Source organism: Centroberyx affinis, unplaced genomic scaffold (genome assembly GCF_046629955.1).
Source record: "Centroberyx affinis isolate AG114_WGS23_722 - 3 ecotype Tasmania unplaced genomic scaffold, CSIRO-AGI_Caff_v1 ptg001502l_1, whole genome shotgun sequence".
NCBI lineage: Eukaryota > Metazoa > Chordata > Actinopteri > Beryciformes > Berycidae > Centroberyx > Centroberyx affinis.
The window spans coordinates 283354-311203 of NW_027279966.1; the positions used below are offsets into that span (position 1 = coordinate 283354).

Consider the following 27850-nt stretch of genomic DNA (forward strand, 5'->3'; position numbering starts at 1 on the left):
TGTCTGCATTACAAAAATAAAAAAATAATACAGAGAGTGTCATTTGGCTTGATTGTGTTTTGTTTATTCGCGGCAGGCTCATCGCCGAGATGTAAAAAAGTGTAACACCAAGCAGTGCACTGTCATTACCGTGGTTTCTCATTTGCTAATATGTTTTCCTTACATTGGCTCTCTGTCAGCTTTGTTGATAACAACTGGTATATTCTAATCACTTTGTGCCCATGCTATCACACAGACATTGACACCGGGACTGTGACTGTGTCTGTGCCAGTGAGTGACATCATCCACAAAAGAGGAATTATAATGAATCTGATTTTTCATGACATACTTCTATACTTTAGGGAGCTTCAAACTAATTTCAAACACAGAAAAGTGAAACGGCTACTCTCCAGGCTTGCTGATGGGCATTAGGCAGCCCAATCAAACCACAGACAGGGTTTAGGTCATAACCTCACTCCAGGAAGATTGGAGCCCGGTCCACTGTTACGACTGTAATAAACTTAAAACCTATATGACCAAACTTTAAGTTGTGCAGGTTTATGGAGGGAGAAATGCTAAGGCAGCACAACGCTGGTTCCAGTAGAGAAACTCCCTGAAGCTGTGTGTCTTCCTGGGCCGTGCTGCGAGACAGCCTGCTGCTGCGGGTTGGGCTGTACATGGTACAGATGTCCAGGAACTGCACCAGCTGGCCTATTCTGGGCTGTTTAGAGTTACAGGGGAATGTACAAGAATAGTAGTATGGTCCTTTTACTAGAAAACAAACAGTGCTATCCACGTTGTTGCTTATTAAATGGGGGACTGAGAAGGTCTAGCATCTGTGTCAACTCTGGTCAGAGTGGTACATAATGGTTGAGCGTCCAAGACTGGAAGGAACTAAACTGATGACAAGGCATCGGTGTGAAATTTCTTGTACCGTTGTTTTTGCGTCAACCCTGTCACTTCAGCAGTCATATCTGTTTTCTTTTTCTGGACATGGATGCTGTAACTACAAGTCATGAGTCTTCCTACCCAAGCTAGGCCTACATGTCTCCAAATGCAAATGTGCAAATGTTAATGAATTGTAGAGATGGTTAAAAAAAAAGCACTCTTTTTTCCACTACCGCCACTTGAAACATAGACTTTCATAAATATTCTACAAACCCCCGCAGAACATCCGTAACCAGTCTCTGGTTACTTAGCAAGCCTGAAGCTCTGCGTCACTTATCAAACGGTTATTTTTGAAACAAGAAATCATCAAGCTAGAGTCAAATGCGGTGTCATAAACAAAAATGACTCATAGCCTAGGGCCTCAGTTAAAAAATAGGAACAAGTAAACTGTAAAAATAACAACACAAATGTTAATCAAAGGTCACTGACATAAAGTCGTAAAACAGACCTGATTACTGCCCTATTATTACACCACTGACTTCATGTTAAGTGTGACCTGCAATATTCCATTCATGTACTATGCCATCTTAAGTAGTCATGGGATGGGGAGTGGGTACAGCAGGCAGGCAGGGCGTTGTGATAAATGGAATATGAACATAAGCCATGACAGCGGTGATAGGACACGCTGCTTTTATCAGCTTGAGGAATGCCCCGTCGTGTCGGTACATGAACAGAGAGCAGCACAGTGACTTCCTGGCTCTCTCCTCTACTGACACTACAACTGCCATAAAGGCATTCATCTCTTTGCATACAGTTCTTGATGGTCAACTGAAATAGCCTAACTAACACAAATTGAGTTTGAATAGATTAACTGTGCACCAGTCTTACTCCATGGCATTTTGGCTACTCACAAGCAGTGCAAATGATTGTGCTTTCTACACGAACCTAAGTCACAACTAGGTTAATGTTACCACACTAAAGTATGTTTCAAAGTGCTGAGGTAGGTAGTGCAAACCCTTATTCTAGCAGGAGATTTCACCTACACAGTGGCACCCCCCACCCCCACCCTTCTCACAGTTTGAACCTCACTTTCACACAGGAAACCCAGGTAGTCACCTCACCATGGGGGAAAAGGCAATCCTTTCAACTCCTTAGCATAAAAGGCAGCGCCATCCATTTCAAGTGGGCTGTTATGACAACATAGACAACAGCATACAGACACAGAACCGACAGGATGATTTTAATCAAAGTGGAAAATGTACATGTGTCATGTTCTATAGATGGAGAGGAAGAGGAAGCCAAGTAGGTTAGGTTACATGCATAGCGTGGCTAGCTGTGGCAACTGTGCTGCACTGCACTGTTGTCGAGTACAATATATCTGTGCCCTGCTGAAATCAAACAAGCCCAAGCCCAAGTTGTCGGCCTGGGCAAGATGACAAGATATAGAGCTTAGGCTCCACCTAGCCCAGCAGTCTGATTTATTCTGTACACAAGCCTTGTGGCAATATTTGAAGGATGAATGCATTAGAAAATATTGCATCACAAGAAGGCAGAGAGGACAGGAGAGACATATGCAGACTATTCCCATGGTCTCAACCCTCATAACAGCAATTTTCTCACAATTCAGAGCTTTTTATTTGGAATGACAACCCGAAGCATTGTGATGCCACAGGAGGCATACAGACTGAGAAATACATTTCTCTGGAAAACAAAAAAGTCTATGATATATCCCCTTCCATCTGGGCCTGGAGACAGCTAAGCTATAGAATGAATCTACAACTGTAAGAACCTGCACACAGAGGGCCGTTATTTATCAGTGATTATTAAATTAAATCTGACAAGACCTATCGTGACAAACAGAAAAGCACTATGTAATTGGAATGGGCATTTTCTTTTTTTTCACCAATCCAATAGAGTAGATCCAATAGCTGAAATTAACATTTTTAGCCCCACGACAGCAGGGACTCTCAGGATCGCAATGTCAGTCGCTCTGTTCACCACTTTTGGTCTCGTGGGTGAAAGCGAGCCGCAGGGAGTTTGCAGACTGCAGTCTGCAGATTGCAGACTCTCAGTGAGGAGAACCGAGTTTGATTCCCAGCAGGGGCACTTCCACAAAATTCAGTGTCGCGGGGCTGTTAGACTCTTTTTATTAGACTTGTTTTATACATAGTCACACCAATTCTCGGATCCGATGTTGCCTTCAAACGCTCCTCATAAGCTCCCTCTTCCAACCTCAGAAGTCATAAATACGACTCGCAGCGCATTCAAATGCTTTTAAATAATAAAAAAAACTGACCCTGTAACGAGAGGAGTTTTTAAGTGGGTGTTATTTTATTTTAGACCTTAAGGACAGACTTTGTGTTGCTACGGCAGAATGAAGACAAGTAAGTGCACATCAGGCATGTAATTGATGTTTTAATTAATTAGGCAACAGCTGTTGCATACAGACATGTTTTTATACATTGTTTGTAGCAATATAAATAAACTCTAGGCTAGATACCATTTGATGCCCACTTTGTTGGGTCATTACTGTGCGCGCAACCGACAGCACTTAAAACTAATGAAAAAATCCCAACCTGCGTGTACTATATTTGAATCTCTTTCTTTGTGAGGGAAATAAAGCACATCTACATATTCTGGGGCGAGGCACATTGCCCCACGGTGGAAAACTCACTCAGTGGGTACGAAGGTGGCAAGAATGGCAAGGTACTATTTAGCAAAGATACCAAGGCTTTGGAAAAATACTTTTCCTTCGGAGTGGATTTTGGTTGGACAGGATGCATGGCTCATTCTGTCTCATTTTGCTCTGCAACCACTGTACAGCAGTCCTCCCCAAAAACAGTTGTCCCCCAAAAAGAGCTTACAGGTATTGCTACGGGTTTAGTTTAGTTTAATAGGATGAAGGTACTGGGCTACTCGTGTACTGGGCCATATTTTTTTTGTTTTAAAGGGGAACATTGTCCTGTGTATTTCAGGCAGGACTTTGCTTTTACTTAACTGAAGTTAATAAATAATTGAAATAGTTGTGCATTATCCATTCTTAAAAAAGCAAGTAAAGGAGAATTCAACTACTCGTGTTCACCCCTACTATATACCACTACACTAGAAAAATAAGACAATATCAAAGCCACACACTATAATCCCATTGTTCCCTATGCTAGGCTCCTCCTGAGATACACAGGGAGAAATTTGTGTATCGTTTCAGTATTCAAGAGGCAGGGCACAAATCTTGCGGCTAGTTTTGGGCAGATGGCGATGACGAGGCAGAGGCGGAAGGGACAGGTGGATGAGAAAAAAGAGGGACTGAGGGAGACAGTTTGTTGGGGCTAAGTCTCTATGGCTGAGAGGGCAGGCTAGTGCTGGGCGGTGCACCGAAAAATGACCGAACTCGGCGCTATGCATCTTTTACCGATATGTTCGGTAAATGCATTCCTTCACTGCAGTCCAGTACGTGAGTTATTTTAATTTAAAGCTGCTACCAGTAGAACTTGATGACTTTAGAGCCCCCCCCCCCCCCCCGCAGACTGCAGAGAGAAGACAAATATGTATACAGCTGAATAATGGAACTGGAATATACTTGTGTACGGAGACAAGTTATTATTATATACTATATGGTGATATGCATAGAGCAGAAACAGCTTGTTGTGACTAGATAGACTGAGTCTCTCAATCTCTCTCTCTCTCTCTCTCAGTCTTTCTCTCATTAAACTCTTCTGCGAGCGCTGTCTCCACTGTTTTTGTTTCTCCTCTTCACTTTCTTCTGTCTTGATGGATGCGGCTGTACTCAAACATCTCCACAGATGTACTGTCAGCCCATATCAGTATCAAAAAGTAATGAAACTACATTACTTTACATTAGCCATGCGCCTCAGTGGAGCTGCCGGCTGTCAGCAGGGGGGACTGAGTGAAACATGTTTTCTCCACACTAATGGAAATTCCTATCACTCGGTAAAGCCTGACATTTTCAAGTATGTTCTTCCAGTAAAAAAGAGAGACAATACTCTATGGACTGTTCTGTCATCACATTTTACCATACGGTGTGGTTAGACGTGTGATATGACTTTAGGCAACTTCCCCTTGTCACGTCTGAATTACACAAAATTAAGACATTATGCTATTAAATTATAAAAGCAAAGATATCATCTGCTGAACTGAGACAGTAATGGTGCGAAAAGTTATCAAGTGCAGTTAGCCTGAAGACTTTCGGCTCACAAAAAGAACTTTGTCTCCAGCATAATATTCAAAGAAGTCGAACAATACAAAATCAAAGCACAATCCCCCTCCCCCCTCAAAAAAATAGATTTTCCATGACAAAGCAAAAGATGTTTTTAACAATCCCATTAAAATTGTAACACTGAGAGAAAAAACTAACTGATAACCTATACAGAGATAAGTAGGAGCTGTCAGCATCTTCTGCCAGCCCGTCGTGGGAGGGGTTGATGCCCCACTTACGCCGAGTTCGCCCTGTGCTGCATCTCCTTCCTGTGTGTCCCGTGGTTTCACAAGGTGCGCCCACTCCACTGATACTGCTGCTGGCCGGGCAAATGCTGAGAGCTCCGATGTGGAAAGCAGAGCGACGACAACTCTAAATCCTTATGAGGCATGATGCTGTGACCCTGCTGCCGGCCTAACACACTCATCTCCCTTCGCTGGGGTCAGTGAGCAACATCCACGGAAAGGGAAAGAACAAGAGGGAAAGTGAGGTGCTGGGTGAAACCTCGCATACGTGCTAACTGATATCAGGCAAACTGGATGATCAGCTGTCTGGTCCTGTTATCCTCCCGCCGCTGCTCTGGGGGAAGAGACAGGTTGGTCTTTCGGGATGAGCAGGCTGAGTCAGACTGTAGCCTATCCTCCCACTCTGTCTTTCTCTGACTCTCTCTTACTCTCTCTCTCATAAAGCCACGCATCATGAGCATGCTGCCTATTGGTTTTTGAAGCAGTGGGACAGCGAGGGTAGGGAGTGGCATCCCTGCACACACATGGATGCATGTTCGCATACATACATTTATGTGCACGCACACGCACACAAATACACACATCATGGGTAGAAACAAACATGCAATCTTGTGACCTGTATTGGCCTCAGAGTAGTTTACATACACCTGGCTTCAGCCATGCTTAAAGATCAAAACACACTAACTGTGTTTTGAAGCCCGCTCACCCTGAAAAATTCCATACTGGTCACAAACCCCCCCCAGCATTCTTTTGGTAAATGAACAAACGCCAGGGCCTCTAATGTAAACACTGTATGGGTTTATGCACCAACCAACCAACCAACCAACTATTATGCAAATTGTGATCTCTAAACCATTTAGCTATATTTGTGTGCTCAAGTTTCCACAGTGGAAAGAAAAAAAACGTGGAGGACTGAGGAGGGCTGGCAGCAGCTGTGAAACGGTTCTGTTTTGCTTTACACATGATGGACTGCCACAGCTTGTTACCTCAGTCAGGGCAATAGAGTGACAGCACACAGGACAGGCTTGGCACGTACAGATGGAGAGATGGGAAAGGGCCATCCAAGCATCTTCAGCCTTGCTCAGCCTGAATGCTACCCTGCCATCACCATTTTATTGCCCAACCAGACACACAGGGACCAAAGCCGACATCTAGACTTTCCTGCTGTGAATCAGGCTCCCTGAAATAACATCATTACATCACTGATAATAGGCTTCACTATCATCATCATAGGATATTACCCCAGAGCTTTTGATTTCTACAAGCAGGGACGCCCGGGTAAGAACATTCTCTTCCTGCAGAATTAAAGCAATCATTTCTTGTCTGATCTAATTGAAAGTGGACTAATGAGAGAGAAGGGCCCTCAGGGTTGCCCTGTTCTGTAAACTTGCACTTGACAGCAAGTATATCTCAATATAATGGAAATGTGCAAAACTAGGCTTAGCTTATAAGGCTGCTCTTTTAGCAAGGTAACAATGCAGTAACAACACTGTACACAGTAACATTGTTATTATCCTAGTTGGACAGGAAATTATGCTTGTAGCACTATAGTACTCAAGCCTAACCTGGTGCTTCAACAGTTACAGACTAAATAAAGTAGCAAACTCATTATTCAATACACCAAAGCAATGTGAAAAATCTTTCAAATCCAAAACCTTGGGTATTGTCAAACTCAAGTGAAATGCTTCTGAGGATCCTGTAAAGGCCACAATGAGTGGCTCAGAAGTCTTGAAAACAGGATGCAGGAGAGAAAAGGCAGGGCAGTGTGGGTATTGGAGGGGCATGACAGGACATTGCGTAACACACTGAAAATGCATGGAAACCGTAGGCTATGCCTTATCAATGCACAGCACAGAGCCTACACTAATAAAAGTGTGACCGGTATTTCAATCAAAGGGTCTAGTCACTAACCACAACACCTCATACTACTATAAGATATGTAGCCTACAAAATAATATTTACTAGTAAGTGTGTGCATCCTTTGTCATTATGGGTGGGGGGTGTACGACAAGGTGAAAACACGGTTTCATAATACAGTAGTCTATATGGCTTTTCAGCTGAGAGTATTGCAGCAATTTCAAAGGCTTAGGCCAGGAAATTACAGGCCTAATTCTAATTGCTGGGCTCACCAGTCATCAAATCTGTGTAATGACTGAGCCAATCCCATTAATAAAACCCTGCATTGTTATAAAAGCGCTGTAACATTTGGCTAGTGGGAGCAGTCTCCGCCAGGGAATAACCTAGTTAGGCTATGTGACATGATCCTCGTGCCTTTTCAGAATACCACCATCTCTGCCACCACTCACAAAAGGCAATTAGGTAGTGTGGGTGCTCAATTAACACTTCAGCTAGAGAGATGTTTCCAGAACCAACCGCTAAGTCTGGCAAACTCATTCACACAGCCACTGGTCTTCAAATCCAAGTTATTTTCCTTTTTTTTCCCTCCCCCTACCGCCACCTCCTCAGGGAAACCATTTACGACTCAAAATCCTCTCTAATCTTCGTGGAAACTCAAAATCAACGACTCGTTTCCCAGCGTGCTGTTTGTTTAAGCTCAGGCACTGGGCCGGTGTTTTCTAAGTGCGGTGGAAACGAACACTGTTAAGGCCACCTGACGTCTTTGCTCTCTCCTCTTCGTTAAGCTATCGTTAGTGTGAAATACTTATCCCAGTACTGCAGCCATTGTTTATGAATGAGACACAACTGTACAGAGGTGTGAATGTGACTGCTGTTTGTCTCTCTCACTCACACACAAACACACACAGGCTGCATTCGCTCTATCGCATTCTGCAAATGTGCTAAGTTTAGCCTTGACAATCACACAATCACACTATGGAGCAGCGAGAAGGATCACTTCCAACACTGTGCAAGTTTTCCACCATCACTCTCCCAACCTGCACTTTGCAGCCTGCTAACACCTTGCTAACACGACACAGAGGAGTACAAGCTCAGTCTTGGAGCCCGATTACACAAGGCAAACACAGCTAGCAACACAGCTGAATGGACAGGGTGAGATTCAGAATCACTGAGTGGTAGTCGACTGTGAATGTAACACCCACAGCTGCCAATAGAAATCTCATACAGATATCACAAGAACAGTGAACAAATGTGTGAGAATCCATCACACATGAAAGTCATGTATGTTGGGCTTGCATTACACTCAGGTTTACATACATATTATGACAGAGTTGATATAACGGAAAAAAACGTGGGCATGAGGTTCACTGCACTGCCTCTTGGCCAACATGAGCTGTATGCACTCACTGATGCACAGACTGCAGCACATTTTGTTTTGCCTGAATGCCTGTATATCAGATTATGTATCATCTAAGGGACAGCACTACTGGTTGAGACAGTAACCTCGCAGACAGTCCAGTTAACAGCCCTGTGTATTAGAGTGCATCAGTGGGACATCCTGAAGGAGGGGGGAGACCCTCGCCTTAACTGGGTCACCATTACAAGGCAAGGGCGGTGTCCCTGTAACTTGTCTGTCCTCCAGAGGCGTCCACAGCACTGCCAGACAAGGGGATGAATGAAGGCAGTGTGTCCAGCTCTGAGAAAGCCTGTGCCTGGCCTTGCTGCTATTGCCAATGGCAGGTGTTCTCATGACAAGCACACACAAATACATACTAAGAATTTGGCTTAAGATCACCATCTCTTGTTCATCGGGACAAGGAACCTGAAGTTTGTTGGATACAGATCTCTGACAATGGTAACTCCAAAACCAAAAATATTTTTTTCCATTTGATATGACAGAATAGTACCCTTGCATCTCAACTAATTTTCCTAAAGGTGGAGAAAATGGCACATAGCTTAATCAGTATAGCCTTTATGTCAATATCCTCTTGTATACCTAGTGATTATATTCTTCACTTTGCTGTGGACCAACTGGAATGTCCGTAAGGGCAGACCCCATTTTGACAGCCACCAACACCTAACGAGACAGTGTAGGCTAATAATAAACAGAAACTTTGGAGAAATGTGGTCCAGCTTTCCGGTGCACTAGTCACCACCAGAACCAACTCACCAAAACCACAAACCCAATATAAAGGAAGAGCTAGTGTTGTAATGCACAACTCAGTTGCGTAAAGTATCCCAGAGTGAGTAGACTCATTTGACTCTCACCAGTGTGTAAGGTTACGTGTGATGGTGCATGTGGCAGATAAACATCTGACTACAAGTCTCTCATTGTGAAACAAGCAAGACCAAAGAAAATCAATGCCATTCATGCACAAGTGACAACTGTACCACTGCCTCACTGGCAACCCTGCAAGTAGAAAAACAGAAATGCAAATGCAACCAGTTAAGAACTCACTATTCCTTTGGCAAAACAACTATTTCTAAAGTGGTACTATATGCAAGTAGTCGGATTCCAGGGCGGCTAATTCCATTAGGGTTGTTCATTACCAGTAGAGGCAAGAATGGTGAAATGCCGGCCTTCCCCTTCCTCTGTAATCTGACAGGGAGATATAGGGTGGCTCCTAAAATAAGAGCTGAATCCACACTCCAGGCCCAGCCACTTCCATATCTCACAGTATGAGGGCCAGAAATGACAAAGCTCAGCACTTCTCTAATGAGACTGTAACAAATGGGAGGGCCTTATTTAGCCTACTACAAGAGGAGTACAGACACACACAGCTACACACACACAGGTTTGGACATGTGCTTGTGTGCACAATATCCTATATAGTATGTATTCCAAAAATGTCTATACAATTAGAGAAGTAATTTTCAAATATAGGATACGGTTAGCCTTTCCTTCACCACACAAAAAAGGCCTTGACCCTGATGTCTAGGCCAGTTCTATTTTAATAACAGAAAAACATAACAGTACAAAAACATAATATCCATAAATCAGAGGACTGTAGTTTGTCTATAAGCAAGCAGGTCCGCAGCAAAGGAGAAACAGTAGATTTTCCATTGAATCCATTTCCATTTCCCGTTTAACTTTTCACTGGAAATAGACAGTGAACATGGATAACTGTTGCAGTGACATACTGACAAGTGTTTTAATGGTGTGACACTGTACCTGTCACAACAAGTCAGCCAACAAAGCATTCTGTTTACCTTCACTGGAGATGCATCTCTGCTCAGTATAAGGCTCATGATGCCAATGTGAAACTGTCTCACTGGCTAGGGAGATGTTATTCAAAATTATTCAGAGAAAAGGGACTTGTTAAATGGTGATTCTTTTCATCAGGCTCTAGTCTAATGGTGTCAATTGTTTGCTTATTGGTTATGATAATCCATATTACTTGGATTAACAAATGTGGGCCGTGTGCCTGTTAAATTTAAGCCATAACTGCTGATAGCTGATGGTAGTGCATGCTTACTCTGTTGTAGACAACAAATTGAACAGAAATTCAGGCACAAGTGAATGACAGCAGGAAGGAAGTGAACCCACCAGACAGTACAGTTTCTAGGTGTCCATCAACAAGACACAATGGGGCATTTTCAGTGGTACTATACTCACTGGTTCGTGGGCGGTGCTGAGAGGGGGAACACCACCTCCTCTTCCTCGTATTCCGGTCCATCTTGCATGTCGCTTTCATCCACGGTGCCGAGTCCCCCATAGCCTGGAGGGGGAGGAGGAGGAGGTGGCAGTGGGGGGAAGCCGGTGGTCCCGTCCGGGCCTGTTGATGTGGGTGAAACCCGACTACCTGGACCCTCCGAGGTGGGAGAACAGCACATGCCGCCCACGGTCCCTGAGCTTGTTGCTTGGAAAACTGAGTGTCCACCTCCTCCTCCGCCACTCCCTGTTGCGGTCATTTCTGCCCCAGACACGGGATAGATCATGCTCATATCGGGGAGCGAGTCCGGAGAGGTGTTTGAATTTTGGCGGAGGTTTGGTGCTGTTCCTTGTCCCAAATCAGTGACTCGCACTCTGGTGGACTTGGGATAGTAGGGGAAATGGGCCGTCTCTGGGCCTCCTCCGCCTGCCACCCCTGTCCCTGTCGTGACCGAGCTCGTATCCTCACTGCTGACCTCCGCAGCCATCATATTAGGAAAATGCGTAGAGGGGGAAAAGTCCAGAGGGGAACCTGCCCTTCCCCTCTAGTCTTGCAGTACTCCTTCACTGTTTGAGTTACGGAAAAACAACGCCAAAAGTTTCTCAAAAACGCGTTTAGCTAGCCAGCTAACGTTAGCCGACAAGCTAACTTAGCTTATTTGGCTGCACTAGCAGGCGTTAGCTCTACCTCACACTCGCTAGCTGCAGGGTAGCCAAGCTAGCGGGATGGCTAGCAGCTTCGAGACACTTGATGAGTACTTGTTCGCTATGTCTTCATTGTTTCCTGAGTTTAAAGTTCATCTAGAAATTATATTTGGAAACGAACATTTATAACACCCAAATGGAGAAACAAATCACCGATAATTTCCCGTTTTCCCAGTTCGGTCTTCTCCTCCAGCACTAGGCAGTCCACTTGTCGAGGAGTGTTGTTTTATTGTCACTGTTGTGTGTAATCCCCGTCTTTTTTCCACTGTTGTTGTTTTGTTTCCTTTTGAGTTCCCGACCGCCTCAGGTAGTTTCCGCAAACGATCCAGCTTTATCACCTAAACCCCCGGAACGGTCCGTTGGTGTATGCGAACCACCATGTGATAAAAGCAAAGTATTTTTTTCTTGCGTATACAAGCTAAGTTCGCCTTTATTTCTGGGTTTCAGGGCTGGTGGCTTGCCCGCTGCTGTGCTGCTTTCTCCCCTCCCTCTCCCACTCCTCTCCAGTCACCAGCAGACCGAGCCAAGTGAACACCGAGCGAGCTAAGCGGCACTGGTTCAATCCATGAGATCTGCAATCAGTATTCCGGAGAGTGGGAATTGAAACCAAATTTTTCCTAGATCAATTAAAAGTGGAATTTAGACGTATTTTAAAAATCCTAACCCGTATGAATATGTGTCTACTATGGGCTGTTTTCTCTGTACACTGATAAGACTTCTGATGAGATGGTTTATTGACTGAAGGGAAATTTGCTTTTCACTTGCCCCCCTTCACAGGGGGGTCAGAGGTCAGGGTCAGCTGCAGAACAACACCCTGGAGCTGGCAGGGATTCAGTGCTTTGCTCAAGGACACTTTGGACAGTTCATCTAACACTCTGCTGTCCAAATTGATGATCAGGTTAATGTCTAAATTATCTAATGCTCAGTTTTCCCTTCTACCTTTAGCATTTGTGGCCACTAACCAAGCCATATTAAACAAGTTCAGACTATCATTTTCTGGAATTATAGGTGAGCAGAAACTGGGAACAAGAAAAAGATTAGGCTACACCACAACAGAATTGTTTTTTCCCATTTTCTATGATGCATCTCTTTTTGAGCACAGGGACAAGTTAAAACGTGCAGCAGCATAGAAGAAATTGTGGGAGTGGATGGTGCGTGAAGTCTGGAGAGAACGTCAGAAATAAACACATCTTTTATAAGCTAAGTAGCGTTCAAAAAATTTTCAAGCGTAGTGTTGTCAAGCATCGGGAGCGTTATCAGTGGACATTTACTGTCATAAATCAGTTGTTTGAACAAGACGTTGCATTTTAATTTGATTGATTATGCCCCATAGTCTGCTTCCTTACAAGGATTCTCCCTAATGGACAATGTACATAAAGCTTGTCAGTCTACTGGATTAACATCATTCAGTCTTCCTGGCCCATCTCATGTATTCATCATTCATTTCTGGTTCTAACAACTGAATGATGTCACTCCAGAAGGAAAAGGTTGCCATGCTTCATGCACATGGTCCACTGGGAGCTCTTAATTACCACTTTGACACAACTTGAGGATGTAGACCTGGCTATGCGACAACGAGTGACCAGTTCTGTGAATGATGGCTTGGTTGTGTATTTTGCTAACCTGTTTTTGGGATACATGCCAAACAAAATATATGGTCAACTTTAATTCATGTGGCCATAACACCCTGTTAGATAGACAGCATTGACTACACACCGAGTTCCTCCACCATCTTTATTTTACAACCGTCACTTCACAGTTCCCTTTGACTATAAGAGTGCAGCATAAGGCATGTCTTCCCTGCACTAATGACACCATAAATTTAATGTAGCCATGGGAACAGTGAGAAATTGCCTGTGTGTGCATGTGTGTGTCATCATTTCTCTCCATCCATGCTTTTGATCTGATAACACGTCACCCTCGAGTCATTTCACTAATGACCATGTCAATACACATTAGCTACATGTGTGACTACCATGTGGTTTAGGTCATGCACATCACTTAAGCCTGTGTGGACAGAAGAAAGAGGCTAACTGGGTATAGAATCAAGACACCCAAGCATGTGATATGAGAACATATAAGTACTTATTTTCATGACAAGCCATGTCACAAACAGGACCATGGAACTGCATTTAGCATTCATTAGTGTATAGCACTTGATGTGCCCAGTATTTCAGCTCAAACCACCCCTCACAGCACCTTCAAGCACATTTCCTTGACTCTTTCAATGACTTAACTTCTGTGCGCCAGTGTTTTTATGAGGTATAGATTGGCAGAGGCAAACAAAACCAGAAGTGTGGAAACTAGAGCAACTGTGCTCCAGTTCCCACACAACAAATCATAAAAATATTGAAGAAGTTGTACACACTTGGTTATGTCAGGTATAGTTTTTTTTATTTAATGCCCTATACATGAACTGCTGGAAGTGAAAATAAAACAAAAGGAAAACAACAAAACAAGAGGCACTCAGAGGCAACATAGGGTTTTTTTTTTATCAGGCAGAGTGGCACATTTCAAGGACTTCACCTGTCATTTTGAGTACTTCTCTTGTTCATATCCCAACTAAACAGATTTCCTCTACAGCACAATTGAATAAGAGCACCTAAAAATAAATGTATATGTGCACATCTGCCTCCAATTGATAATTCAGTTAAAGGAGGAGTAGACTACATTAGGATAAACTGAAGAACCATTGAACAACTCAGTAGGGCCAAATCAAGCCAATGCCACAGCTCCCTGGATGGAGAACGGTGAAGTTGCTCATATAAATTCTGATCTGGGTCAGTAAAATGACCCCACTAAACATTAAGATGCGGGTTGGAGGCTGGGAAGTTGATTTATAAGTCACAGTAAGTCAGCTAAGGGCTAACCTTGACCTGGTAGAGCTTATACTGCATTGAGTGGCTACAGCAGCGGGCCACCATGGCTCTCCACCCACCATCTCCTGTCATGCCCTCCAGGCAGCTGCCATTACCATTCCACCACTGATCCGTCTTAGAGCAACTGGCACTCAGACTGTAAAAAAGGTTGTCTGGATGTCACTTCTCCTCTCTGCCTACTTGAGTATTCTTGTTCTTTCTGTCTTAGTCATTTTCTCATTTTATGAACACTCGTCCTTCTGTCTTCTCTCACCCTTCTCTCTCTGTCTCTTTTTCTACTCTAATTTCACAGTCTTTTTCAATTTGCTTTCCACTTTCCTCTATAAGATGTGGCAAGGCTTGAGGAAATGTCAGACCTGTTTTTTTTTTCAACAATATGTTTAGTGAGTATTCAACATTTTATACAATTAAAAAAGAAAAAAAAAACATTATGTATGCATACTTACAAATATCCAATATTATAAAAATATAAACATATACATGATATATACATAGATACATACATATTAATGAACAAACAATATTAAAATGATTTAAAAAAATAAATAAATTCAGACCTGTTTTTTTATGTAATGATAATAACAATGTTCAGCTTTTAATTTGGATTGCTCCTCAGGAAACGGTTTCACATCTCAGGACGTGAGAAGGAGAGAGGATGACGAAGAAGAGACGCGCAAAGGCAGATCTAAACCTGAGCTGGCTGACATCTGCTGTCGCTCTCGATCTGTGTATCCAAACCTCTGTAGATTTGCACTAGTTCTCTGATCTAATGTGACTTCCAACCTATCTGCATCACTCTCCCCCTTTCACTCTCTCTGTCTCTCTCTCTCTTGTGAGTGCTCCTTTCACGGCAAATGGCTCCTGACACGGGCGATGACAGAGGTGGTTGGGCTTTGGTGTGAAAATCCGTACCGCCACTCAGGAGGAGGTGCACCTCGCCTTCCCATGGGTCTCTCAAGGAGCTGATCCCTGTGTTCTTGGGTAAAGCACTAGCTTCCCTTAAGTCCTGTGACACAGAAGGCCAGTGAACTGTAAAATCTGAAGGCTGACATTGACTTGACACATAACCATGTAAGAGCCACTCCACTTGAAACATACAAACGCACACACTGAGTCGTAAACACGGAAAAAAACAAAAAAAACATGCACAGATAGCCATAGTCACACACTTAAGCATGCTCATTAAGCATGTAGTGCACTCCAGTGTAAATGGATTCTTGAAGAGGCGATGCAGCCTGGTCTTTTTTTCATTAAGCTGTCATTCTCTCTGCGTTTATGTGGCGAAGGCCGCGCCTGAGGCTGCGGTGCTGCTAGGCCCAATAGTCCCCGGCCATCTCCATGTCGTTTGGCCTTATTTGGCGGTGTAATCTGAAGGAGTGGGATCATCCCATGTCTCTGGGCCTGTGTGGCTGTGTCCTGCGGAGCCTCCCAGCCTCAGGGTAATGAGATTGCAGACAGGATGTGGCTAATCGCCTTTCCCTGGAAGACAGGCTGAGTAAGAGGACCAGCAGACCTCGTACCTGCTGAGAGGTAGAGAAACCGCTCACTCCCAAGTCCAACCTCAGCCATCCGCCCTGGTGTGTGTGTGTGTGTGTGTATGTGTGTGTGTGTGTGTGTGTGTGTGTGTGTGTGTAAGACAGCGTTCGAGAGAGGACCAGCAGACTTCATACCTGCTGAGAGGGAGAGTAATCCACTCCAAAATCAAACACTCAGGCACTCAGCCTGTGTGCGTTTGTGCATTTGCCCTTGTATGTGTGTGTGTTTTTCTGTGATTTTGTGTGTCTCTATGTGTGTGCGCCTGTGTGTCTTTGTGCGCATCTTTGTATCTCTGTATGTGTGTGTGTGTGTTGGGGGAGGGGGCCGGCTCTGACAGACTGCCAAGGGGAGGAAAAGTGTGTGAAGGAGAGCGGGAGGGCAGCCTCGCTGTTCTGCTCTGTTTCACCATAACTGGGTTGTCAGAGATGAGGATGGGCACTGATTTGAGTGCCACAGGAGCCTGACTGGGTGCAGACTGAGGGCTCTCATCCATATTCATTGTCATATTATCATAACACTTCATTGTCCACAAAGACGGGGAAGATGTTTGAAGCCTTTGAAGACGATGACTTGATGATGTACATTTTAATGGCCTGTGATTCAAAGGGACAGTATCTATCTTGTTCAGTGTAAATTAAGCACAGCCACTCTTGTTAACATTACTTTTGAGAAGAAATTCCAATTTTGGAAAACAATTCCCCTAAATATGAATACATCATCTACTGCTTGTAGTCATTGGTCCTTGATTGTTTCAGATGTCAGATTTGTGTTTATTAAATGCAGTTTGTGACACGGTAAAGTGGGCTGATTGCTTCAACAAGCATTCAGTCAATCTGCTACACATGTGGCTAGAGTGTTAATCTCCTTTTATCCTGTGTGGTTTGGATACAGTATAAACCATAACATCTCAACTACCACGGTAGAGAGTGTGTGACAGATTACTTAGACTCTTCTTTTCTCTCGTTCTCCTTCTGTCAACCTCCCCACACAGGCAGAAAGACAGAGGAGACACACACAGACACACACTCACACACACAGCGGCATGCACAAACCTTATTTACCAGAATCTCTGTAATGTGTCTGAACCCACTAACCCTTTGACTGATGGCTGATGTCTGATTTAAGTGCTAAAGTGGGGAACATCTGAGGTGAAGTACACACATTTACACATATGACACAAGTCCCTGGACCAGCACCCAGATCCCTTCCCTTCTTCAACTGAATCAGGGGATACATGTAGTCACATCAGGACTTGCAGTGAATAATTCACTGGATTAACATAAAAGTTTAAAAGAGGGAGTGAGTGACACATGGATGGATAGCGTGAGGAAAGGTCCTTGGGAGTATGGGCTTGGTTTTCCAACATTACTTCCCTGGGATTTATAAAACCTTCCCATGCCATGTCCAATGTTAACCATATGCTTATAGATTAATGTTATATGTGAATTTTCAATGTGAAATTCAAGATGGGCCATGAAACTTTAAGGAGTCATCCAAAAAATAATTCAAACGAGCAAGTTTCTGGGAATATGTCTCAGATCGTGCAAGCATGGACTGTATAGTGTTTTCTGTTCATACATGTTCATTAGCCCGCTCTTGAATCTGTTTTGTGCATTAAAGCTGCACAGAATTATTCAGACAAACCCACAAAATACACTGCACTGATTATCAGTCATGTTTTGGAATATGTTTTGTATAATTTATCCATAGCATGTAAGCTTCATGTTACCAATGCATTATGATATTGTTGGCTTTGACTTTTTTGTTGTTTACTCCAAGGCAGTTTTTTCACCATAAAGATTTAAGATCTCAAGGCTTTGAACTTTTACATTTCCTCCAATCTATTTAATATACTACCAACCCACTGGGATACAGTTCCTCCCCTGCACAAGATGGTTCTCATGCTCTAAGAGAAGCAGCAGGTCCTTCTGTCGCTCACACCCCGCTGAACAGATCTGGGGTGTGTGTGTGTGTGTGTGAGGTGACAATTCATTGTGTGTTTGGGGTGTGTGTGAAACAAGAAGGCGAGAGGGAAGTGGAGGAACAGAGTGTGAAAGAGAGAGAAGTATGAGGCATGCTGCACATTTTGTGAATGTTTGTGTGGCACACACACTTGCATTTGTTTCCCTGCCTGCCCACTTGTCTTCTTTTATTCTAATTGGGGCTGGATGAGCCCTCTCCTGGCTTCGCCTCAGCGTGTGCCTGCCCTCTGTGCTTCAGTGACTTACTAATGTGTCGAGGAGTGTGTGGCACAGACTGCTGCTCCACACCTCCTTCAATCCCCTGAGGGAGTTGGGCCAAGCAGATGGGGAGACTACTATGGTGCTTTATTAGTGTATCACTGCAGGTTGTGCGTGTGTGTGTGTGTGTGTGTGTGTGTGTGTGTGTGCATGTGCATACAATTAATGCCTCTTCATAACTACCACACATCATGTGAAATAAAAAAAAATAAAAAATGAGACTTCCCTCTTTGCAGATGAAGACTGCAGAAGACAGAGCCCCATACAAATTACTTTTTCATACGACAATGGACACCAAAAGGCTTTTTCCCTTCCCATTTTCTTCCTGACATTGACAATGAGAGCCAGACACGGTCTGACTAGATAGACTCTCCCAATGAAGTGAACCCACTTTCACGGTGTGGAGGGCTGTTTTTCACTTTCTTTTTTCAGAGGGCAAGCGGGGGAGTTTGCAGCTGCCACTCGAAGGCACATATGGACAGAGTGGTGGTGAGATGGGGGTGGGGGGGGTGGGGGGGTGGGGGGGAGCACATGGCCCCCTCAGTCACACTTTAGAGAGGGATGGTGGAAGAAAATGGGCAGCTCTCTGCACACATGACTGCTATGTTATATGAGGACAACTTACACAAAAGAGATTGAATAAGAGGAGAGAAACAAGCCTGTGTGTTTTGTATGGCTTTTAAAAGGTAAATCCACTCTAAGCTGACATTTGTGATGTGATTAACACGACTTAAGTGTACCTTTACTACTGGAAAATCTGCCTTGGTACTGTTGCAGTGTTCACATCATTTTTCTTATATTCATTGACAATGCAGCAGCACCAAAAATGGCAAAAAAAAACAATACAAACAATATTTACAAACAACGTTTGGACATTAATGAAATAGTTTCTGTCCCCTGTTTTTTTGTATATTTGTTTAGTTGTGTAGTGGTACATGATTGAAATAAACCAATCAATCAATAAAGATACCACAACATGTCAGTGAGAGAGCTTTATTGCAGTTTTGAGTTATTGAGTTTTGTTGTTAATGCTTAGTGAAATATGTAGTGGCAGTATTCTTTCTGGCTGGAAAAATGTTGCAATTAACACCCTGGTACTTCTACAGAAGAACAGAGCAAATTTAGTCTTATGCTTGTCTCTTTCTCTCTCTCTCTCTGTGGCTTTCTTTTATTCACACAGGGACATTAAGAGAGAGTCAGAGAAACCATTTTTTCCCTATATTTGTCTTCTAATATGCCATGTGAATCCTTTTTAGAGAGCTGGAAGGGAAAACAATATAATCCAATTTGTCCCCACTGCCAGCCTCGTGCACATATTTATTTTCATGATGTTTATGAGAGTTGGAAAGAGAAAAAAAACAAGTTGAATCGGGAAATATCAAGGCCATGTTTTGGCAGAATTTGGAGATCATGAGTAGGCATTTATTTCATGTTTTTTCAATGAACTAACAATCATACTGTATGTCATTTGAGTGGTCATGTGAATGCATTGGCATGTCATTGCTACACAAAATGCAGTGAATGTGTTCCAATATAATTACAGGTGTAGATTTCAATTGAAATGATCATGTACATGTACAGCTCACATGATGTGTGCATCTACATTTTGCATTGTAGTGCTTTGTCATATCTTGTTTGAAAAGATGCTTGTCCAGATGGGCTCTGGTGGGAATTAAGAGCACTCAAGCACAAGTAGAATGACAACTGATACTCCACAGACAGACTACTATTACAACTAATGGACTGCATCAATAAGAGAAGAAGCTACATTCGGCTTGAGGTAAAAAAAACACCACCGATTTTACTGATTCAAGTTAATAAGCCTAATTTACTTGGCACCCATTCAGAGAGATATAATGCTCACAACTTCCCATTTTATATGACAAGCCAATTTCACTTGTTCTGCAGGATCGATATTGGCAGAAAAAAAGGCCCTAAATATAAAAGGGGAAAGTGAGGGATGAGGACCTTCCACTATATGAAAATGCACTGCGTGGCTCGGCGCCCGTGTTTGAGGTTGATGATCAGATGATATCACCCTGGCACCACCAGTCTGGGCGGTTCCTTTTCCCGTCTGGGCTTGCCATGAGAGATGGACAGCGGCTCTCCAGGGGCCAATGAGAGAGGTTGTCATTAGAGGCACTTCCTGTAAAAAGTTACTTACGAATATCAGCCTCATAAAACACGTTTAAGTGTTTGTGTGTGTGTGTGTGTGTGTATGCGTGCGTGTGCCTCTGTGTGTGTGAGAGAGAGAAAGAGAGAGAGAGAGAGAGAGAGAGAGAGAGAGAGAATGAGAGAGAGATAGGAGCATGGTGCAAAACAATGCCTGAAACTACAGTTTTTTAGTGGGTATCTTATACAACAAATAGCACTGTATTTAAGGCGTCCCACACCAGTAGGAACAGGAACATACAACATGTATAGCACAATGTCAAAACATGTATTACAAGGGAGTCCTTCATCATGCCTGAGTCCTTCATCATCCATAGCTGCTGTGTGTTGGTTGCTGCATCAGGTGGTGAGTCAGCGTGGTCGCAGCCTAAATGAGGTTATCCCATCCGTCTGGAGGGGCTGACACTGGAGGCTGAGCTACCTCACTGCCCAACCTATCTGAGCAACAGCTGAGGCATCACACTTCCCCCAACAGCCCGCTGAATGCATGATGTCATCTTCACTGCTATGTTTACATGCATCAACAAGAGATTAACTCTGACCATGTATAATTTCAGACTCCTGTTGCTCTTTTTGTCCTATTTCTCTCTTCTCTTTCTCTCTCTGTGTCATTAAAACCCAGCCTTTTTGCTATTACCGTCATTTTCTACTCTTCTCTCTCTCTCTCTCTCTCTGTCGCTTTCTCTCTCTCCATCTCCTCCAACAGAATCCCTCTTTCGCTGCTCTCTCATCTCATCTCATCTCTTTCTGTCCTGCTACACCTCCCTTCCTCGCTGCCTCGCCTCCCTCCGGCCCCGCGGGCCGCGGTGGCATGTGCGTTGCAATCTGCAGCCCCCGGCGCTCCCCTGTCTCCCCAGGCCTCCCCATCACCCTGAACCCTCCCCCTTGTGCTTTTAGGCCCTTTTGTTTTATTCATGAGCTTCCTGTGGCTCCTGTCATGTCTCATCGGGGCCACAGGAAGGCACAGTGTAAATAATGGAGCATCCCCAAAGACGTGTTCAATGCTGACTGTCACAGCAGCGCACCATGCGCTCCTGTGGAGAGGACAGAAGAAGAGTCTGTGTTTCTTTGCCTCTGCAACACATATGCCATGCTCGTAACGCTATTCATACGCATATGGTGAATACAAAACGTAGTTACAGGCATGAACATACTGTATTCATGTGCCATGTTTTGTTTCTCAGACGCTTTGCTCGAGTACTACAAAAATGCGCTAAATAACATACAGTATAGATTTTTTTTATTTTATTTTAAGTAACACTCACCGTTTACTTTTTGTGTATTCACACAACACTATTATTTCCTAGTTATTTCCTTAGTTATCTCAACACATGACAACCAAGACTATGTTCCTTGCCATAAACAAGCCGAAGTTAATTTATCAAACAAGTGTAACATTCTCCCATTGCTGGAATCTTTACCATTGATCACCTCTGGGCGTTTTATTGGCATGATCCACAGCAGAGGTGGTTCGAGGCAACATCCCATCAATGATCTCATGTGGAATCCTTCCTTAAAGCCCATAATAGGATGCACAGATCAATATTGTTGTGAATGAGAAATCAGGGCAGTGGTGTAGGGAAGCAAGACCCTCACTTAATTCTCACAGGGCCTCCTTTAAAGGCAGGTCCTTAAGATGATCTGCTTGTAAAACACTGCAATGTAGTTCCTCAAACACAGCCAACACAGATCCTTTTTGTCTTACTAATATGCCCCTAGGATATTTGTTCTATGTACAACAATAAAGCATGGATCAGGGCAGGGTCGCGTCCTGGTTAGGAGCATAGTAAAGCTCTTTGAGCCAAAGATAGTGTCCTTGTAATTTGCCTTTTCTCTGCGACATCATCACTCACTCTGCAGGATTCCTCCGTTATCAATTTGCGGGGCATCAGGCATGTTTACGACTCACTATAAATTGGACAAACAAGCCGGTAATGTAAAGTGGGCTCAATGCTGCGATGTGCAGATAGAAGATAAGTCAGGCATGGAATGAAAATAAAGCCTTAATATTCTGCAGAAAGGGAGAGATTCCTGTGTGAACAGGGCTGAGAGTGGGGTTTGGTCACAGCTTATGTGCCCTATGAGGCTGTTATTTTTACCATCGCCCTCACGCTCTCTGTAGACCAGAGTAATGACACTATCTGAGGTAATGAATGTAATGGCAGCTGGCTTAATGCCTCCCCAAAGAGCTGAAATGAGCGCACATCAAAATTCTGTGTCATAACATTGTTTGTGTGTGTATGTATGTTTGTTTCCTTACGTGTTTGTTTGTGCTTGTGTGTGGGAGAGAGAGAGATGTAAATGTCACAGCAGTTTGATCAGATCAACATAGGAAATCTCTCGGGGGTAACAACCTGGCAACACACCATGTGCTTATTGATCTGCACTGCGCTTAGCAAATCCGCCACTTAGGCTGTCTGTGTTTTACAATCACCTGCGCAACCCCCCACTGTTCCACACTGAGTTATATGTTGTTTAATTCTGCTTGATCTGGCTCCCTGTGGCTGTACTGATCCAGCCCATTGGGTATGTACATTCTGGAGTGTGTGTGTGTGTGCGTGTGTGTGTGTGTGTATGTATGTGTGTGCGTGTGTGTGTGTGTGTGTGTGTGTGCGCCCGTGACACAAACCTCTCTATCTCTTTTCTTTTCTACTCACAATACACTGCTTCTGTATGGATGTGTTGCTTAGGGAGGTTGATATATTTAAGTGTTTGTCATGACATTTCATATATTTCCTGCTAATTTGGCACACTGTTGAAAACATTGTCTCATTAGCTGCGTCTGTCATTTAATTACAAACACTCGTCATTTGATAACTGACTCTTTGTCTCCTAAGGTCATTATGATGACAAAATGCTTACCAAATATCTTGGGAGTTAGATTCCTAAAGAATTATTGGCAAACAGGGTGAAGATGAGGAAAAGAGCCTGTGAAGAATAAACAACACGTAATGAATCAGGAAAGTGCAAAAATTATATTTAAATCACAGTCAGTTAAACTAATTCTAAAGGCATTTACCAAAACAGGATGCTTTGAGGTTTTGAATTAGTTTAGCATCAGTGGTTTCAATGATAGCGACACAACATCATTTTAGAAGATTATCACATGCTGGCATCGAGCTTTTTCTCTGAATCATTGCCTGTGAGTGAAAGAAAAATAAAACTTTTTTTTCTGAAACAGAGCTCATTCCCTGTGTTGTTATTTCATGGGGTTTTTGCCTCTTGCTCACCAGGCAGCAGCAGCAGCAGCAAATGATTCTGGAGGGCTGTGTGATCAAGAAACCTCTGCACACCAAGAGATGCAGTTTACACAGCTGGCTGTGACACTGTGACAGTGGCTTTTACTAAACTCAGACACTGAATCTCCAATCTGGCAGCAACATTTTTTTGTTTGATCAGTTCAGCTGTGGTAGCCTACAAAACAGCTTTATACTGTGTTTTCCATGTGAAGCTCATATCATTCAGCAGCTTGATAACAAGCAATTTATCCTTCTGAAAAAGTACATTCAAGCATGAATAATACAAAACAAATTTAGATTACAGCATAGATTGCATTATAAATCATCCTTGAGTGCTTGGAGGTAAGAGGTGAGTGTCTGGTATCTGTTTGGGATAATCTCCTCTCTGGAGTGGATGTGATAAAATGTGTGTTACTTACAATGTGATGAAGTTGTGTCTCGACAGAATAGCTCCCATGGGCTGCCTAGAGTAACACCGTAGGGGGTTTTGTTTTGTGTTAAGTGGATGAACGATTGTGGATTAGACACCACAGTGAAAAATAAGGGCACTGCAGGTGGGGAAATCTAGGACAAGCCATTAGATGAGGCAGGATATTCATCCAACACTATGCCCATTCTATCCAGCAGCAAACAGGCCAGGAACAAAGCACTATCCCACTCATTTCAATAAATTGCTAATATCCTCTTGATTGACCCAAATAACAAACACAACAATATATCAGTTTGATCCAAAAGTGGATGCAAAAAATCTCCATCTCCGATCTCTCCTAGCTGATAACCAACATGTCCCAAAACAAAAGAGACTAACAGCGTCAAATGTGAGTGTGATAACCCACAGTTTGTTGTTTTTCTCAGAGACAGAGGCAGGCAGCTGAACTTTTGGCCTCTCTCGTACTTACTGTAATGATCACGACCTGGCATGATGATGTTTAGACAGATCTCAGTTAGACTGGAAGAGGCCTGAGGAGGAGCCCACACTGAAGCTTACACAGCTATTAGTTTCACCCGCAGCAAGCTTTGCAGCGTCGGTTGAAAACATGGTTTAAGTTTTTTTTAATGTTTTTTTGCTCAGGTGAAATTTGCTCTGCAATTAATTAGAGGGCACTTCATTTCTTGCTTTTACTATCTAATGGTCTTCCCACAATCTACACACACGCATGCACACACACACACACACACACACACTCACACACACTATCCCCCATTTGCTGAGTTGTTGTACCTCTCCAGCAAATTTAATCAGAATATAGAATTGCTCCCAGCGCCCTTGATTAAAGTCTTGTAATGATATATTTTTAATGTCTTGAAAATATAGTTTCTCTCCCAGGGCTCCTGGTAATTTAACGATCAGAAATAAGGGTTCAAGACAACACAAAGAACCCCTTCCTGTAGATTTTAGTAAGTGTGTTTTGTGCGTGATTGAATAGGCCAGGAGATGTTGCTCTTGGCTTTTTGTCTTCAAAGGAGACGAAGGTTAGCTTCCGGATCAGCAGGTATGGTTTTGTCATTACTGGCTAGACAGGAACTATTTTTATCCATCCCTTCCTTCGCTGTCTTCCAAAACACAGAGAAATGCCCAGAGATACAGACTGTGCTGCACCAGAGTGGGCGAACCGCTTTCTGTGTGTTCATCTTATTCTCCCTTTGCACAACAAAGCCAGCTTTTGAATTTATAATCCAGACTTGTTTGAACACTGTACACACATACAGTATAGAGTGTAAATTGCACAACACTTTGCTCTCTGTATTGTGCTGCAAATACAGTATCACAAACAGATGAGTGGGTTTAAGGTCTCCATGTGTTGGGACTGATACTGCATGCTTTAGGTAATGTATTCTAACATTGGAGTGTGTGTGTGTGTTGAGCTGATGAGACTGAACATAAGTGACAGATGCCCATCTGTGATGAAAGTCCACATGGAGGAGCCCTCAGAGAAGAAGGCTGCCCTGGCCTTCTGCTGTGCACATGCAGTGTGTGTGTGTGTGTGTGTTGTGTGTGTGTGTGTGCATGAGAAATAGATAGATAGCTAGATAGCTAGATAGATAGATAGTTTTCATTTTCTTTAGTTGACCTGTTACTCTAGTGATTTTTTAATTTGGTGTGTGAAGTTCAGTCCTTTTTTTCTTTCTCTGTCTTGTGACTTCCTAATCCAGACTCTCTGGTCTGAAATATAGTCTTGTTCTGTTCTTCCCTCCATCTGCCTCTTTATTTTTCTTTTTTCTTTTTTTCAGCTTTTCTCCATGGACCTCCCCAGGCCAGTGGCATCCAAGAGCCTCTTTATGAGGACCATGATGAGAAGTTGCGCATTCAGTTGTGCTGCCTCGGGGCCTGTTGCATTTCTGAGCTTAGTTTCATATCCCATCCCATTCAGAAGGGTTGACGAAAGGGCATGATGCACAAACAAAAAAGCAAACAGTGGGCTATTCTTAGGCGGCCGGGGCATGGCCTGCTGCAACACAGAGGCAGATGCTGTGGTCTGCTAACACTGTTAGTGTTAGTTATAGTCTAGTCAAGTCCTTACCAATTGCCTTTTCCAAAAGTGACTTTTAAAAACAACAAGTACTGTTGTTTGGAGCAATGGCTGCAGTTGTGTGTTGTATTTTCTGTTTTTCCTTTTCTTGTTTTCAATTATATGGTTTACCTCACTGCATTTTAAACTTACCTGAGGCATTGATTTCAAGAAAACAGGCAATAAGACATTCTAACTTGCCAGTCTCCATGCTGTCTAACCCCAGTCAGAGGAAAAGTGTGAGTATAAAGCTCCCTCTCCTGGTCAGATTGAGTAGCTCTACCGTAATAACTCAAACAGGAGGGGTTTTGTCTGCATAAACTGCAAAAAAAAATAAATAAATAAAAAAATCACACAATGTCACATTCATTTGCAGAATCCTAATGAAGATACTCAAAATTCTATGTAATTACAGCTGTGATCAAGAAAACCTAACATTGTGATAATAGATATTTACCATCACCACTAACTTGTTCTATGTTATGTTGATGATAACAGATGTAATGTGATGCATTTTATATGAAACAATCTACAGTGATGGTTTTGCATGGCTCCACAATGCCCATGCTGATGAGACACATGTCCTCCTGGAGTGACAACAATGACAGCAGTCACAGTGTGTCTGCCTGAGAGTGCCACATGGCAACGAGCCACCACACACACACACACACACACACACACACACACACTGTCATGTGTTATGATGGTGTGACACAGTGATGGGAATAGGTGTCAGAAAGGGCCACTGTTGGCAAACCGAACAGACATTGCACACAGTATCACATGTTTTCTTGTTTTCTCTGTATATCAGCCACCAGCCCAGGCACACAGCAGAACTGGAAGGCAGTGACTTTTCATTTGCCTCCACAGTTTTAGGGCACTAAACCAGTAGAGGGCACTGTAACATCAAAGCTGAGGCTGTTGTCCTCATATTGCCATATGGAAGAGGCAGGGAAATACATCACCATTACGCTGCATGCCGGTGTCACGTTTCCTCCCAAATTAGAGGACAGATTGCTGGGAAAGAAAGCTGTGCATTATGGAGAGATAGCAAACGAACAAAATGCAGAATCTCTTGATACATTTGTAAGAGGCTTATAGATTCTGATTCTACATTTAAGACACAATTTCACCAAACGTATGGGATAAAAAAAATGTTTTTCATTTGACAAACAGTAGCCATATACATCCATATCCAAAAGATACGGCTAATTAGCTTATTCTGACATCGAGGCAGTAATTAATTAAAATTATTAATCCAACACAAAACAATCTTGCCAGGGAATTAATTGCCTTTGAATGTAAATATGGTGCTCCACCAAGCACAGCATGTACATATTCTGGAGTCTTGTTCTCATATCTTGGGAACAATGAGAAGTAAAGGACAGAAATTATGGCCCCTTTGTTTGGCTCATACTGCCATGAGATCCCCATTGCCTGCTTCATGCAGCTGTAAATAAAGGTAATTGTACAAAAGCTTAATTAAATGACATAAATCCTGTTTACGACGTCTGGGCTTTACTGAGCCACTGAATCGTGAGGGGGGGGGGGGGTTGTGGTGATGGTAGCAGCGGCCAAGTCTGTGTGTGTGTGTATGTGCACGGGTTCTCTGTTTTTCTGCACCCCCCTGTCTGACACACACACACACACACACACACACACACACACACACACACACACACACACACACACTGCCCGGTCAATGCAGAACACAACGCCTAAAGTCCCCTCTCTG

At 43.3% G+C, this 27850-nt stretch overlaps 1 protein-coding gene across 2 annotated transcripts in view; it reads right to left on the reverse strand.

Moving 5' to 3' along the window:
- The window catches only part of rasa1a (RAS p21 protein activator (GTPase activating protein) 1a), a 31251-nt gene extending 19267 nt beyond the window's left edge, over positions 1 to 11984 (reverse strand). For both annotated transcript variants that reach the window (XM_071527216.1, XM_071527217.1), the window contains exon 1: positions 10799 to 11984. In XM_071527216.1, the coding sequence (XP_071383317.1) occupies positions 10799 to 11325 (527 nt within the window). In that variant the 5' untranslated portion in view covers positions 11326 to 11984. The remainder of the gene's footprint in view (positions 1 to 10798) is intronic.
- Between the last annotated feature and the right edge of the window lie 15866 nt (positions 11985 to 27850).